Source organism: Macaca fascicularis, chromosome 10 (assembly GCF_037993035.2).
Source record: "Macaca fascicularis isolate 582-1 chromosome 10, T2T-MFA8v1.1".
In the NCBI taxonomy this organism is placed as follows: Eukaryota; Metazoa; Chordata; class Mammalia; order Primates; family Cercopithecidae; genus Macaca; species Macaca fascicularis.
The window spans coordinates 114,528,073-114,545,070 of NC_088384.1; the positions used below are offsets into that span (position 1 = coordinate 114,528,073).

The 16,998-nt window shown below is 51.9% G+C and overlaps 1 protein-coding gene across 1 annotated transcript in view; it reads right to left on the minus strand.

Moving 5' to 3' along the window:
* Nucleotides 1-165: 165 nt before the first annotated feature.
* Nucleotides 166-16,998, minus strand: part of APCDD1L (APC down-regulated 1 like) — a 52,359-nt gene continuing 35,526 nt past the window's right edge. The window contains exons 2-4 of the mRNA XM_045363191.3: nucleotides 11,685-11,823; nucleotides 8,148-8,700; nucleotides 166-2,605 (exon numbers count right to left, since the gene is read on the minus strand). Of these exons, the coding sequence (XP_045219126.1) occupies nucleotides 1,841-2,605; nucleotides 8,148-8,700; nucleotides 11,685-11,823 (1,457 nt within the window). The 3' untranslated portion in view covers nucleotides 166-1,840. The remainder of the gene's footprint in view (nucleotides 2,606-8,147; nucleotides 8,701-11,684; nucleotides 11,824-16,998) is intronic.

Sequence of the window (16,998 nt, forward strand, 5' to 3'; positions counted from 1 at the left end):
TGGGGGGTTTTCAGCAGGGCAGGCAGTGACATGAGAGCAGAACTGAGAGAGCTGGGGTTTACCTCCACTGGTTTTATTCTCTTTCACACATTCTCTGGAGGACATTCCGCTTCCTTTCTTTAGAACCATAATTCCCTTGGTTGACTTTAATAACCAGCAAGAGCATTTTTCAGGCTGTTTAATTTTATTAAAAGGTTTAAATTTGATGATAAATGGTGGCATGATTGCTTCAAGTCTCGGATACAAGACCTGCTCAGCCGTGGACACATCATCGACACCCACCGCCGTCCCCACCCCCCAACCCCGATGTAGTCTGAAACTGTAAATAATGTAATTATTTCTTGTACTTTGGTAAATATGCCAGGAACACTGGTAGCTGTCTGAGACCTACAGAGAATGCTAACTTGATGGGCTTTTTTTTTTTTTTAAAGAAGAAGAATGGGTAATAAGTGGGAGCAATTTCAGCAGGCTGATTGGACCCCACACAATCTCAAGCAGGACGAGGGCTTCCCTCTGAAAGCATCATTAACCTCACAGACAATTGTTCAAAATCTGTGATAAGAGCTAGAGATAGAGATCAGGAGGAGGAAGGAGGGGGTGAGTCATCAGCCCCCAGTCCTGAAAACTCTCGGGCCCACCAGGAGGCCAGTTAATTTCAGTGTACAGATGAGGCCCTGGGAATTCGGGTAGAGTCCCTGGAGAGGCACAGCCTGTTCCCACCATGATGACAGTCCTCTCTGAGCAGAGGACACCAATATATTAGGATCATGGCAAGGAGGCTGGGCAAGGTGGAGCTGTCCAGATGTCGCCATGGAGCCTGGCGACCCCGACTTCTCCCTAGGGTGGACCCAAAGATACACATTCGGAGATTTTGTTTGTCAGGGAGCACAGGAAATCTTGGCAACCGAGCATGGCTGGGCAGGGCGAATTGCAGAGCATGTTAGTGTTATGGCGGTCATTACTATTAACTACTTTCAGAAGGCTGGAAACGCTGCTCCCCTCCAAAGACCTGCCCCCAGCAGCCAGCCTGGTGCACACTGGCATTCGCTTGGGCTAGGGAGGCTTGGAGGCTGCAGCCTGCTCTGGGGAGGCCACACTTCTCAGCTCAGATGGAGTCCTCTTCATTTGTATGCTGGCCCGGGAAAACTGGATTTATCCACACGCAGTATTGGCAGCTTGAGGTCTGACTCACAGAAGCACAGGCAGATGCAGACGAATGCCAGCAGTCAGGATTCAGGAAAGCTGAGCTGCCTCTGAAGACACAAGCCCTTCGCCAGAAAGCTGAGAAGCACTGAAAGCCCGAAGTGGCATCTTTAATTCATGGCACCACTTAGAGATCGTATTGCTAAATTCGAATTAATAATCTTTAAACAACAACCTACAGACATGGCAGAGCAGTAGGCCTTGTCCCTAGGCAGAACCTCAGGGTCTCCTCTTGCTCCCATCTTGGAATCCCAAGGGTCAGGATGGGAAGAACGGGGAGCAGCGTGGGATGGGGGGGGTTCCATGTGGCCACCTGACTGCACCTGTTGGCGGGCTGCCAAGGATAAGGAAAGTAGAAAAATTGGGAGTGATCTTTAGAAACTCACATAGCAATGAACATCACTGCCGCGTCCAAGTGCGTGACTGGGACGTGGGCTGTGGGATGTGGTATAGGCTTTGCAGGTGTTAAGCTCATGCCCTGAGCCACATGGAATGCAGGCAGAGTTTGGAAGCAGTGGGGCTGTGCATCCATCCATGACAGAGCAGAGGAGAATGGTTCCTTCCCTACAGTTTCCAGGAGGGAGTCTGAAGAGTTGAATGGGTGTCCAGAGCCACCATCCTGATGTCAAGTCCAATGTCATAGCCAGTAGAGGAAAGCCAGCCCTAGAACTAGGGGCAGAAGTGGGAGGGGGGCTACGCGAAGACCCCCTGTGCTGGGGTGCTTCTGCAGCAATGGTCGGTGCTGCGGGGGCCTGGAGAAGTCGGGGGCTTCTCCCCGACAGAGCACCAGGGGTGCTTGGTAGGAGGTGGGGCGTTTCTCTGGGGTATCAGGACTTGACCCATCAGTGGGCCTTTGTCCGATGAAGAGCAGGCTTTGCCCGAGGGGGTCTTGCTCCATCTTGAAAAGCTCGTACTCCACGTGTGGGAGCCGGATGCCCAGCGGCAGGCAGCCATTGGTGGCTGTGACATCCCGCTCAGTGCCCACGGACCAGGCCCCCGCACCCCCACAGCTGCGTGGCTCAGAGAAGTTAAGCATGGCCGTGGTGACCTGGTCCATGGGGGTTACATGGGCCCGTGTAACCTCGAACACCAGCTCGGTGCCGCCGCGGACCCTGGTGGACGGCGTGCCCCTGGTGTATCGGCCGGCGGCATACACGGTGAAGGTGGGCTGCTGGCAGGCTGGGTCTGAGAAGTGATGGTAATACCCTTCCCAGGAGCGGCTGTGCCCGTGGAAAGTGAAGAGCCGGGTGAGGAACAGGACCGCTGGGCGCACCTCACATCCCGAGCTGACCCACCAGCCGCCCAGGCGCAGGGGCAGGGCCAGAGGGGGCGGCAGCACGGGCGGGTGGTGCACATCAGAGCGGGCAATGAGGCCACAGGCTGGGCACGGCCGCACGTGGTGCTGGCGAAAGACAAACAGAAAAACGGTGGTTGTCCCACAGGGAGAAGTTGGGGTGCAGCCTGGAAAGGAACCCCAGCTCTGTAGGGGTGAAAAGGCAGAGTGAGGTGCGGCCTGTCCCTCCCTCCTCTCTCTCTCACTCCCTGCCTTCAGTCAGGACGGCCTTTTTGCTTCAGTCAGGAGGGCCTCCTTGATGGAGGTCAGCCCCTGTATCCTCGGGCCTTGGGTCTCCTGCTGTCTGAACTCCCCGCCAGCTCCTTCTTACTAGGTCTCTGCTGGGCACCAGAGAGAGCTTTCCCGAATGCCCCATGTAAGGTGGGGCTCAGGGCTGGCACACCACCCTCTTTTATCTTCCTCATTCCACCCCCTGAGACTCTCTTCTCTCTATCCCTCGCCCCTCATCAAACTGGAAGGCATTATGCCTTACAGTCCTAAAACGCCCTAGAAAGCGCCAACTGCCTCTGCGGCTACCCCATCCCCACAGCACAGGGCTTGGCTCGCAGCAAGCACACATTTGTTGCATGAATAAATGAGAAATGAATGGAAGCACAGGTGGCCTTCGTCTTGGGACCTGACAGAAGTTGTCCTTGCTCAAGCCCAGTGTGCTTGGTCCTGGAATTTGACCGTGAAAGTTGATCTTTTTTCTAGCTCACTCTTCTAGGTGTTTCCGAAGTGCCAGGAACTATGCTAAGCACTTCCCGGGCAACTGGTACGTGTTATAGCTGAGGGAGCTGAGACCCAGAGGACCGGCTGGACTGCCCAGGTTGTCCGGCCTGGAAGTGGCAGAGACCAGCTGAAATGCAGCCTGGCTTGCACCCGGCTGTCTGAGCTCCCACTCTCCTGTGCTCATAGCAGGTTACATCTTCCCTACAGGTAGAGAATAGAGGATTTTTGTCTTTAGAAATCTCACAGTGGAAGGTGCACATCATTTGCTCTACCTACCCCATGGAAAGTGAATATGGCAACAAGGATCAAAAGCCATCAAAACATGTCTGAGCCGAGCGTGGTGGCTCACACCTATAATCCCAGCACTTTGGGAGGCTGAGGTGGGCAGATCACTTGAGATCAGGAGTTCAAGACCAGCCTGGCCAACACGGTGAAAACCCATCTCTACCAGAAATACAAAAATTAGCCAGGTGTGGCAGCACATGCCTGTAATCCCAGCGACTCGGGAGGCTGAGGCAGGAGAATAGCTTGAACCCGGGAGGTGGAAGTTGCAGTGAGCCAAGATCACACCACTGTACTCCAGCTTGGGGGACAGAGCAAGACAACATCTAAAAAAAAAAAAAAAAAAAAAAAAAAAAAATAGGCCGGGTGCAGTGGCTCACGCCTGTCATCCCAGCACTTTGGGAAGCCAAGGCAGATAGATCAATGGATCATGAGATCAGGAGATCAAGAGCATCCTGGCCAACATGGTGAAATGCCGTCTCTACAAAAAATACAAAAATTAGCCAGGTGTGGTGGTGCACGTCTGTGATCCCAGCTACTTGGGAGACTGATGTAGAATTGCTTGAATCTGGGAGGCAGAGGCTGTAGTGAGCTGAGATTGTGCCACTGCACTCCAGCCTGAGTGACAGAGCAAGACTCCATCTCACAAAAAAATAAAAAATAAAAAATTATGTCTTTGGAAGCCCATTGCTTAAGTCTGTGCGAAGGAGATAATTGAAATCTCATGAAGAGCTGTGGCTCAAAGATGTTCATTCTCATGTTATTTGTTATAGGGAAAACCGACCACACTTAGGTCTTCAGGTGCTGCCACACCCTCACTTGTCCCAGGCTATGAGTTGATTTTCCTCCATCTTTGCCTGTATTTACAGTTGTCCCTGCCTTACAAACTCTCGTGAGCTGCGTTTACCATAAAACACATTAACAGGAAACAGATGCTAAACTAAATTGCGTGGGAGTAGTCTGCGTTTTGGAGTGAAAAGGCTCAGCAGACACTAAAAAGGAATGCGATACAGACTTCTTCCTTCTTTCTCCCTCTCCTTCCCCTTCTCCTATTTTATTTCTAAAAAAGCAGCTGCTGCCCAGACTTGAGGCCAGAGCACCGTTCTGGAAGGTAAATGGCCTTGGAACTTGTCAAAGCTGATGTGGGAACAAGCAAACATCTCCTGCTGTTGCCATTCCAGAAGGAAACTTAGAGTTGCAGTCCAGCCAGGACAGGCACAGGAAGGGGGCGTTTTGAAGGCCCAGCTGGGAAATTAGCTCCAATATATTTTTTCTTGCAAAACTCCCAAGATTTCCATATAGCACTGCTGAGTTCCATACAGTACTGAGTGAGTTTCATGCCAGACAAGTAACATTTAGAAGTTCTGGCTTAGAAAGAAAATATTGGATGATTGATAACAGTGTTTTTTTTTTGGGGGGGGGTGTCATTTTATAAGCTGTTATTTTTTATTTCTATAATGAACCTTAAGTTTCCTTGATTTATATAACATTGGAGACCATATTGGCTTTGGTTATGGGGATTTTGGCCCAGAGAGCTTGATGGTTCTCTGAAATGCTAGCAAATGGCTGCAAAAATGTTTGTGACAGGAGCAAGCAAGCTTGATATTTAGCTGGAGTGTTGGTGATGGGGATGCCGGCTGATGGGAGTTGGCTCCATGTCACACTAATGTATATTGAGAGGACGTAATGCATTACAGCCAAATAACCCCAGAGCTCTCCTTACCCACCACAAAGGACAAACAAACAAAAGATACTCTCTGCAGATAGGACGTTTGGGGATGCTGGTTAGTAATTTGGGGCAAGCAGTTTTCTGCAGAGCAGAAGCAAATTGAGAACCAGCAAACTTTTAAGGTGAAAGAGGGGTGAGAAAAGGCATTTCCTTCTCTGGTGCTTTTGAAGGTGGTGAGACAAGGTTCCCGGCTCCATGGGAAGTCTTCCGGGCATCTTTCTGCAGAGGTCTGAAGTCGCCTGCGTTAGTAAACAAGGCCCCCGGCAGGCAGAATTCACACTTGTACAGAAACCAAACTCTTACTCATTTAAGCCTGTTACATAAAGTTATTTCTCAAACACTACATAACAGTTTCTAATTAACCCCCAGAGGTGACACCAGGCTCAGATAATTTTGGTCCGGTGTTGGCTGATTGATTAGGATTCTATATCCAGGCAATGAATTTGGGGATCCAATTGGTTTTAAATTAACTTCTAAAAATGTTCATGTTTACCATCTGGTTTGGGTCGTGGGCAGGGCGTGGGCCCCAGAGAGCGTAAGGCAACAACTGATTCATTTCTTAGGGGTTTCTCTGCAGCAGTTCCTTCTTTGAAATTATCTGTCTTTTCTCTTTCTTTTTTCTTTATTTTTTTTCCCAAGGAGAGGAGACACTGGTGAGCAGACCTTTAATTTAATGTCTGTACATCTGGCACTGCTCATCTCTGCATTCATTTCTATGTGTTTTGCTTCTCAATCACATTTCAGGCTGGATTGGCCACCCGGGTTAGCCAGGCAGCAGGGAGGGCAGGGACAGCCATGGCCCCAGAGTCCTGCCTGGGGACGCATGAAATTGTCAGCCTCCGCAGCCCCCGGGGATCTGTCCTCTCTGCATTCAGAGCAGTTTCCCCTCCTAATGAGGTGGTGGCGGCCAGTAATCAACTCACCACTAGCGCCTTCTCTGAACTAAGTAGGATTAACGCCACACCAGCCTAGAACATTGGTTGCCAAAAAGGGAATAATTTCGAGGTCATAAAAAGAACTCTGAGGCTGATTTTCTGATTATGAGAACTTCGTGTCATGTTCCTCCTCTGCTACTGAGATCCTCAGTTTGGAAAAGGGGAGGGGGAGGGGGAGGGGGAGGAAGGCAGGCTTCCGGTCTGTCTCATCCACAGTGCTCCCACATTGGGGCAGTGACAAGTGGCTGCTGCCAGGGGTGAGAAGTTGCCTCATCTGGTTTAGTTCCTTGAATGTCTAGTACACAGTAGGCAACAAATACATGCTGAATGATGTGAAGGTGGCCTAAGAGCTCCAAGAGGACTTCATGGGGATGCTGAACCCATCCATCCATCCACACCCATTCATCCATCCTCCCTCCATCTGCTCATCTGTGCACTCAAGAAATACTCATTGGGTGCCTTGTACAGAGGTTTTTCACCTGGAATGCTAACCTCAACTTCATTTTCACTAACCTTTCACTAATAAAAGTTAACATTTCTTCTCATTGTAAATGGAGGCAACGCGCCCCAGTAGCGTCAGCAGAACCTCTGACTTTGTATGACGCTAACAGCGTTGCAGGTACTGGAAACATGGTTTGCAGTCATCCCTGCTTTGAAATGAGGGCAAATAAAGATTTCACATTTATCGTTTTTCTATATCACAAATTAATACTTTAAAACTTGGGTAACTATTTTAATAGAACCGGTTTTCATTTAAATCCCATGTATTTTCTCTTATGCTTTTAAAAACAGATTTTCTGAAGAGGGGTCCTTAGGCCTCACCAGCCACCAGAGGGTTCTCTGACACTGGGAAGGTCCTAGGTCCACACCCTTGTAGGAGCCAGGCTCTGAGCTATGTGCCAGGAGCCATTATACAGTAAAGTTATGTTTCTTTCTGCCTGTTTGCTCACCTGGCAAAAAAAAAAAAAAAAAAAAAAAAAAAAAAAAAAGTGTGTGTGTGGGGTGCTACTAGATCTTCCCCAAATTAGGATGGTATGCGGGCCATGGCTTCATCTAAAATCTAGGTTAATCAGCTTAAATGAAATTCGTGCTGGAGTCAAGGGGGAGCATGTCAAAGACAGGGCGGTTTCCTTTAGACTGCAGCCTCCCCACAGCCCGGACGGCTTGCTGGAAATGCAGAACCCCGGGCTCCCTCCAGACCTGACGGATCCCTTTCGGCCTTCTCACAAGAAGCCCAGGCCACGTGTCTTCGCCGTCTGGTTTGGGAGTGGGTGGGAGTGGAGCCCCAGTGGCTGTGCGGCTAGGTCGGTGTGAGGCTCGCACTGAGATTTCAAGGGACCGGCATCTGGGCTGGTGTGCGCAGCCCCAGCGGCACCCTGGAGGAAAGCTGCCCTCTCCCTAATTCATCCATCCACATTTATTGGTCCTGATCGTGTGCCTGACCCGTCGTGCTAGGTGCCCGCTGTGACCCCACCCTTGTGAAGGACCTAGCGCCAGAGGGAGAGGCAATAAACAAGTCAGCAACGGAGCTTCAGAACGGGCTGAGAGCTGGCAAGGTCACTCGCGGGAAACAGGGAACAGTAGAATGGGAACTGGAGCGATATTTCAGCCGAGAACCAAGGGAGGGGGACTCCCGTCCAAGCCTCTGTGCCCAGCAGGGGCAGAAACGAGATCCTGCAGTGCCCACGAGGACAGGGGCTGGGGAGGACCAGCGTGGGAAGGCCGACCCGAGGCCCGCCAGCCTTGTAAAGGCTGAAAAAAGATGTCTCCAGCAGCGTGAACAGGGTGCGCAAATGTCCTGAGGCACGTGGACCAGAGTGGGGAGGGGCAGTGATGACAGCCGGACAGCCAGAGCCCTGGGCCGGCCCAGATCTTGCAAAGCTGCGGGGCTGGGCTCCGAGCTCGCCCCCCGAGACCCCCCCTCCCCACTCACCAGTGCGCTCTGCAGCGGGCGCTGGTAGCCGGTGGGCCGGTAGTGCCGCCTCTCGGCCGGGTCGGTGTGGATGTCCCCCAGGTACAGCTCCTCCACCAACCGGGGCGCCGCCCGGGGCTGCGGCTGCAGTCGGCGCTGCACGCGGACCAGGCTGAGCTCGTGCATGCTGAGGCCCAGCGCCTCCAGGCAGTCCCCCTGGGCCCGGGCGCTCCGCAGCTCGTACAGCGCCCCGGGCATCCAGGCCCGGGCCGGGGGCAGCCACCGCGCGCAGTCCCGGCCGGCGCGGGTCTGGTTGAGGCGCCCGGAGACGTGGAGCAGGGCCCGGCGGCTGTGGAAGACGATGCCCACCTTGCGCAGGTAGTAGTCGGCCTCGGTGGCTCCCCGGGTGACCCAGGAGGCCCGGCGCAGGCGGACTTTGCCCTTGACGAGCAGCGAGTGGGCAGGCTCTCCGCAGAAGGGGTCCTCGTAGTAGAACTGGTGGGCTCGAAAGAGCCGGCTGGGGTAGAAGGTGTAGGCGCGGGTCAAGAACTCCGGTCCTGGGCGCACCTCGCAGCTGCAGGGGTGGAAGGAGATGGGTTGGGTACGGAGGGAACACCACGCCGCGAGCCCCTCTCTCCTCTGGGCTGGGCTCCGTTCTCCCCCCAATCCCTCTCTTAGGCCTCAGCTCAGGCCTGGGCCCCTCCAACTTCAGTTCCCCTCACTGCTCTCAGTCAGCCACCCTTGGGACTGTGGCTTTGCATTGGATGCCTCATGGCCTCAACACAAGCCTTCTAGTTCATTCTCCTTTCCTTCAATCCGAATTGCCCTACTGGAGGCCCTTTTGCAACCATCTGGGGACCCACAGGCCTGGGAGCTCCGGGATGCCCTGCCTGCTTCCTCCCCCACTGGACTTTGGGCACCTGGCCCAGAGCCGGCCCCGCGCCCTCCGCCGTCCTTGCTGAGTGAATGCAGGGAGGGGAGAGTAGTGATCAGGTATGACGGTGGCCCGTCCTGTCTCCCCCTTCTCTAGGCTCACTGCCCTGACCAGGTCTCATCCTTGCCTGTGACAGGGCTTGTAGGTATAAACCAGGAGTCGGCAAACTTTTTCTGTAAAGGGCTGGGTAATAAATATTTTTATTTTTGTGGGCTGGGTGGCTTCTGCCGCAACTACTCAAAGTTGCCATTGTAGAGCTAATGCAGCTATAGATGACATGTACATGGATGGGCATGGTTGTATGCCAATAAAACTTTATTTACAAAATTGGAAAGTGGGCTGAACTTGGCCCCAGACTCCATTTGCTGGTGATGCAAACAGATCCAGGGGAAGGGGTTGGAGGGAGAAGAAAGAGGAATGACTCCTAGATCCATGGTCAGCTCCGGGATGGGGCAGAGGAGGCCTTTGGGACTTCCCACTGAGGGTGCAGGTGGGGCGGACAGTGGATGAAGTCAGGGGGGAAAAAGAGCAGGCACCCTCCTCACGATTTTACTCTAACCAGGTACCCTCTTGTACTGCTATTTTCTTTCTTTTTTTTTTTTTGAGACAGAATCTCACTTTGTCACCCAGGCACTTGGCTGGGTTGCAATCTTGGCTCACTGCAACTTCTGCCTCCTGGGTTCAAGCAATTCTCCTGCCTCAGTCTCCTGAGTAGCTGAAATTACAGGCGTGTACCACCAAGCCTGGCTAATTTTTGTATTTTTAGTAGAGACGAGGTTTCATCATGTTGGCCAGGCTGGTTTTGAACTCCTGACCTCAATCAATCTGCCCGTCTCGGCCTCCCAAAGTGCTGGGATTACAGGCGTGATCCAAGCCTATTTTCTTGATATTTTTTGTAGCAGGGCTGTTGGAGCAGAGGAAACATGTTATCACCCAGCAACGAAATAATTCCCTTTTCTTTTCTTCCATCTTTTTGATAATGTTGAGGGGAAATTCTCTGTTCAGAGCTAATGTGTCTTTAGTGCCAACCTCCCTGTTCTCCCAGAGAGAGCAACTCAGAGCCTCGGGTCGGCAACGGATCTAGAGAGGATTTATGTTGTTTTGTTTTCGTTGAATTTAATTTTACAGTTGCCTTTAATTTATGACAAGTGGCTCTGGTCCCCATATCCAGGATAATATTACATTTTCTTTAAAAATAATCACATTACACTGTCAATGTATGCCAGTTATACCTCAATAAAGCTGTAAAAATAAATGAATATATTTTAGTAAATAAAAGCAAGTTGGTTTACAGAAAATGATAAGTAAATACTAGTATAGGTACTTAAAAATAGGAGGGGTGACCATACCCCTGAGGGTCTCAGACAAGGCCTAGAGAGGGGAGATTTGCCTGAGAGGACACAGTAGGTCACACTGGACCGCTCGATGGTTCCCAGGCTCTGGGCCCTTTCCCACTCTTCTCCCAGGAAGCAGCAAGGTCCGTCTGGAGAGCATGGCAGGGAACTTTCAAGGAAGAAAGTTCTAGAAGAAATTTCTTAGAAGAACTGCTCCAAAATGTTACTGTCTTGGGGCAGGAGTGGCCTGCAACCAGTGTCCCCTCTTCCTGCACCCCAGTTCTGTCTGGGTGACCCTGGCGAGTGGATGCCTGGATCCCCCCTGGACTGTGCCGTGGGCGTGGGGACTGCTTGCAGCCTGGCTGAGCCTGCAAATGTGTTCGAAGCGGCCTTGAAGAACTCGCATCCCTTCCTCCACCCAAAGCACTAGCAGATGTTTGGCAGTTGGGAGTTTCTGCCTGACCTCAGGAGGTACAGGAAGGACACCAAGAGGCCAGTCCTTGACCCCAGAATGGGACTGGCCTGGAGGGGATGTTGGGGGAAGGAGGAATGTGCCAGGTGTGGAGGGGGCCACGCTTTTCCCCAATCCCTGCCCCAGGAGTGGGGACTCAGCTGGCTGCTGTAGGGTTTGTGCACCACGGATGAGGACAGAATGCAAAGTCCATTGGCCGCAAAGCAGCAACTGAGCCTCTGAAATGTCGAGTGAGCCTGTCAGGTTAGACAGAATTAGATGGGTGCACCCAGGCTCTCCCTGGCCTGCCACTTCCTACCCCAGGGCCTTTCACCAGCTGCCCCCTCTGCCTGGCTCTTCCCTGGCCCTCTAGATGGCTGATTCCTCTCCTTTTAGCTCTCAGCTGATGTCACCACCTCCAAGAAGCCTCCCCTGATCACTCTCTAAAGAACCCTCCAGGTCACTTGCTATCACATCCTTGGTTTTATTTCCTGCATTGAAGAGCTTAGTGCAATCTCAAGTTTATACTATTCATTCATGTGTTCAAATGTTAAGGGCACGTCCCACTGCTGACCCCGGGCACTCAGTTCATAATAGGTTTGTATAATAGGTGCTCAAGGTGTTGAATGGATTTTGTCCATGGACGTGATGCCCAACACAGTCCCTGCCTCCCATTGCAGTCTGGGAGGGGAGGCAAGCATCGCCAGCAGCTTGGCAGATAGCAGGCCTCTTGGATAACTATGTGAATTATGCCTCTTTCAAAGATTGGACACCGAGTCTCAGAGAGGTAGAAGTCTCCGAGCCCATGGGCCCATGGTCAGGATGACCTGAGGTCTTACCCCGTGGAGATCCAAGGTCCATTGAGGCGTGGGGGCAGGATTGCAGTGCTGGGCACTCTATCTGGCAAGGGCAGCTGGCAGCGGGGTTCCCAGCGCAGGCGGCTGCCCCCAGCCTCCCCAGCCGCCAGTGCGGTGTGGGCTGCAAAGCAGACAGACCTGGGTAAGACCCCAGCATGCCCCAAGAACACCCACCCCATCTGCCCTCCCAACCCCACTGTGGCCACAGACAGCCAGGCAGGGCTGTCCCGCACCCTCCATCGCAGCCCTGTCCCCAGGGTGCCCCAGTTCTGGAGAGAGTGATGCGCTCCCCATATTGAGGATCCTAGAATCAGCCTCCCCAACGCATCTCCTCCTGGGTTCCCAGATGTGATCACCCTGGAATCCAAGCCTCCTGGATGGAGACCGTCCCAGATTCTGGGGCTGGGAGGCCTCTGAGAATTCAACTGCGTGGAGCAGACTCCTAGAAGCCCAGAACTTCCACGGGCTTGCCAGCTGTGACCAGGTGCTGCCCACAGGTGGCGGAAGGACCCACGCTCCTGGACAAAGGGCACTCGGGACTCAGGACTCAAGGTGCTGGGGACAGTGGGGCCCTAGCCCATCCCCAGAGCAGACCACTTCCCTCCACCAAGGAGCCCTGGGGGCTGCTTGGCCTCTCCCAGCACAGAGCAGGTCCCTTGAGGCCACTGGCTTCAGGTCTCACCTGGTGCTGGGTGCCTGCTGTCTACTTGGTGCTCAGTGAACATGTGGCAAGTGAAAGAATGCATGGCCGCTGCAGAGGCCTGGGCCAAGGTCTGAGGACAAACAGTGCAGGCCCTGCCCTCCTTCAGGGCTCCCTAAGCCTGGACACCAGGGGAGGAATTGGGCTCAGGGCAGAAGGTGACTGGAAGATGGACACGGGAAGCAGGCACTGCAGCACAAGCTCCAGATCCTCTGGAGTGACCCCTGGATGAGCTTGGCTGGGCCTGGAGACAAGTCAAGCCCGGGCGTGGGGCTGTTCACGATCTCTTCTTGGGCTGCTCAGAGGTGAGAGTGCCAAGACCTTCAGCTGCTAAAGAGCAGCAGCTCTCCCAGAAACTGTCATCTCCACTCGGGGCTGACGGGCTTGAGATGGCCCAGATGACGGGATGCTGTGGGAAGCTCAGCAGTGAGCAGCGTCCAAATACTGCAGCCCCGGGCTGTGCTCAGGGGCGCCGGCCTGGCCCTGGAGGCCCAGTTCCTGCAGCGAAGCTTCCAAGCATGGCTCTTCCCACCCAGCGTGGGGCTGAGTCTTAGGGCTCCAGGCCAGGGGATGTGGGGGCCTGGCAGGAACTTCAGGAGGCCTTGGGAGGGGTTGGGGGCTGAGTTGAGAAGTGAGCAGATGGCATGTTCTGTCCCTTTCCTGGCCTCGCAGGCAGACCTTCCCAACAGGGGTTCAGAAGAGCTGAGGGCTCCCCACTGCCCCCTCAGAGCTGCTTGACCCCAAACTCTCTGTGCCCTAGGGGTATTTTAGGAAAATGAGGCAGAGTGGATTCCTCAGTTCCCTTGAGGTTGAGGGTTGCATCTGGAGACTTTTGGGGTCCCCAGTGATCAGCTGAGACGGCAGGAGTGACGCTGATGATGACGAGGGGGATGACAGCACCTGTTAACTGGGTGTGGACCCCTTGCACTTCTATACATTATTCCCATCTGATTTTTGCAATAACCCTGCAGTCGGTGTTAGTGTTATCTTCCTCTCATGGGCAGAGAAACAGGCTCAGCTCAGAGATGGGCTTAGCTTCCACGGGACACGTGCCACCCGGATGTGGCAAAGCCAGGATGTGAGCCCAGGTTGTTGGACTTCAGGTTGTGACGGCCTCACCGGTGCTTGTCTTACATCCCCAGAGAACACAGAAGGGGCTGACTTGGAGGCGGGGTAAAACTCAGGGCAGTCAACAATCATTGGCCGACAGAATAAACGAAGGCATGAGTACAAATGCTGGTGTAGCCCGAGGTCCCTGTTGTAATCTTGGTTCATCCTGCAACTGATTATTGGCTTTAATTAGCCAAATAGGAGAAATGAAAACAAATAGCCACCCAGCCAGGGCCAAGGTGTCACCACACTGACTCATCAGCACTCAGGGCCGCTCTACCAAGTGAATGAAATGCCAGCAGGATCTTGAAAGAGAGAGGCTGTGGTTGTTTTGTCTTAACGTAGCACGTCTAATTTGCAGAAATTTGTTGCAGGACGTTGTAGTGGGTGGGTAGGCACCAAAGTTGGGCCAGGTCCCTATACAACTCGCCAGAAGTCCGGAGCTGATGGGTGCGCGGCAGCGTCCACATCTCATGCATTTGGGGGCCTCTGCAATCTGCGTCGTCAGAAGACATTGGGTTCCCTGGATTCAATTCTGCAGGTTAATTTGAACATCTCCAGTGTCAATGAAACCTGTCCAAAAGTGTTGATTTGGGGGAATGGATGAAAACAGAGCGAGGAAAAGGATCAAAAGGGGTCAGCAATATTTGCCTGGTAGGAAAATCCAGCTTATGTTTCAGAGTGAAATAGTGAAGGGGTCCTGCAAATTATCTTGTCATTGTTTCCACAAAACTTGGGCTCTTGAGGAAGTGTTTTTCTGTTCAAAAGAAAACAAGACTTTTTTTCCCCCCCTGCACCCTCCCTGAAGTCACTGAGACTAGATGGCCCTTGAAGTGGTGTTTTGTCATGAATCCTCAGATTCTGTGTTTCTGCCGAGTGCATTTTATTTATCTTGTTTTTCTGTGAGGAACTGGGATTTAATTATGTTGGGAGACTCTGAGATACAGCGAAGTGTGGCTGCATTCGGAACATGTACACACAAATGCGAAGCAATGCCGGGCACCTCTTGAGGAGCATCATGTCACCTCTGGGTCATGCATGAAGTCTCAACTTCAAGGTTGCAAAAGCAAAATTGACCAATTATAAATGATTGCATGACATTTTCTCCAACACAGCTCTTGGGGTAGAATGTTGGATTTTCTTTGCTTTCCCTCCACTTCCTCTTTCTCTTCCTCCAAAAAAGTCTTAACTAAAGAAATAACAGCTGAAAGTAGATGGTGCGGTGGGTTGAGTTACACAACTTTTTGCAGGGAAGTGATAGACGGAGTTAAATGCATGGACCAAATTGATTTTTATCAACCATGGATTTTTAATTAACAGTGGTGTCCACTTACTGTCATTCATTATTTACTGTTTACCCACTAATTAAAAATTATGCTGCTTTTGCATTCATAAGAGCAGGACATTTGAAATTAGATAGCATCGTTCAAATTACCTGAAGAATTAAATCTAGAGTTCCCAATTGCTCAGACCAGGCTACCGGAGCTTAAAATATGACCTGCTTGAGGCCGATGTGTCATCCTGAATCAGAGCACCAGAAACAGGCCTCATGAACAAATACCGTATGGACCTGCCTGGGGCCTTCCGGGGAAAGGACACTCACTGAGTACACACATAAGTGTGGGCACTCGGCTAAGATTGTCTTGAGATCATCAAGTGGTGCCCAGCGTCTCCTGAGTGGGAGGCCCAAGGTCAGGTGCTTCATCTGCATTATGACCTTGAGTCCTCCCAGCGGCAGTGCGTCAGTACCCTGGCAGAGCCCAAAGGATTGACAGGTGTTATTGGCATAACCACCTGTGACACGGGTTCAGTCAATGAACCCATTTTGCTGATGAGGAAACTGCAGTTCGGAGGAGTGGAGGGACTTGGCCATTGTCACTCCTCTGCAGACAGATGCTTCTTAACCAAATAAAACACAACAATACACCCAGTAAAATACACCTAACATCAAAGGTACCATGTCGGCCGGGCACGGTGGCTCACACCTGTAATCCCAGCACTTTGGGAGGCCGAGGTGGGCGGATCACCTGAGGTCAGGAGTTTGTGACCAGCCTGGCCAACATGGTAAAACCCTGTTTCCACTAAAAGTACAAAAATTAGCTGGGCATGGTGGCGCACGCCTGTAATCCCAGCTATTTGGGAGGCTGAGGCAGAAGAATCGCTTGAACCCAGGAGGCGGAGGTTGCAGTGGGCCGAGATTGTGTCATTGCAGTCTAGCCTGGGTGACAAGAGTGAGACTCAGTCTCAAAAAAAAAAAAAAAAAAAAAGGCACCATTTTAAAGTGAACCATTTGGTAGCATTAGTACATTCACAATACCATGCAACCACCACCATGATCTCATTCCAGAACGTTGTCATCACCTCAGAAGGGGACCCTGTGCCCATCCGCAGTCACTCCCGCTCCCCTTTCCTCTTAGATCTCGGCAACAATGACTCCGTTTTCCGCTTCTGTGGATTTGCCTATTCTGGATATTTCATAAAGATGGAATCCTCCACTCTGTGCCCTTCTCTTACCTCCCTTCCCCAGCAATTCTCCTAGGTGGGTGTGGTTATTCCATTTTGCAGATGAACAGTGGAGGCTTAGACAGGTTTCACTCCTGGGGCCACAATTTATGTTTTCTTCAAAGATCACGAAAAACGCAGGTATGGATCAAAGAGAGAAGAGGGTGGAGAAAAGATGTGAGCTTTGTAGCCAGAGCAGATGGAGAAATATGAGCTTTTCAGGTACCTTTCTTTTGGGGGTAAAAAGCAAAAGAAAAGTACCTTTTTTCTCTTTTAATCTGCTTGTTCTGAGGTTCTCAAAGCAAGGCACTAATGAATGCAGGGTGGGGTGCGAGGTGATTTTAGGCGCGATGCGAGCACTTCATATTCCAACAGTCATGCATCGATTTTAGGAGGTGTTAAAAGTGTTGGTAGTTACCGTAACAACCTTGTACTTGCACGGCCTGTTTTGCTGAGGACTGAGTTTTAAAAGGGGATTGATCTGAACTTGATATTAAAATATTAGGTATTTTATTTTAATTATTTTCTTTTTATATTTTAATGAAATCGTATTTAATAAGTAGATGTACAAGGGACTCGTGGGTGTGGTAAATGGCCTGAGGGTGGGTGCACGGAAGATGGAGGGAGGAGCAGTTCAAGGTGAACTGGTCACCTCACCTGAGGCACGCAAAAGGAGAGCATCTGGGCATCTCAGGGCTGCCATGACAAAGACCACATACTGAGTGGCTGAAGCAACAGGAGTCGATCCTTTGCCAGTCTGGAGTCTGCAAGTCTGAAGTTTGAAATCAAGGTGTGAGTAGGGCCTCTCCCAGGACCTGGTGGCTGCAGGTGTCCCTTGGCTTGTGGCTGCATCACGCCAGTCTCTGCCCCCATCTTCCCATGGCCTTCTTGCCTATTTGTGTGTTTCCTCTGTCTGCACCTGTGTCCAAATCTCCCTCTCCTTTCTTTTATAAAGGCACCAATCCCTGGATCAGGGCCCACCCT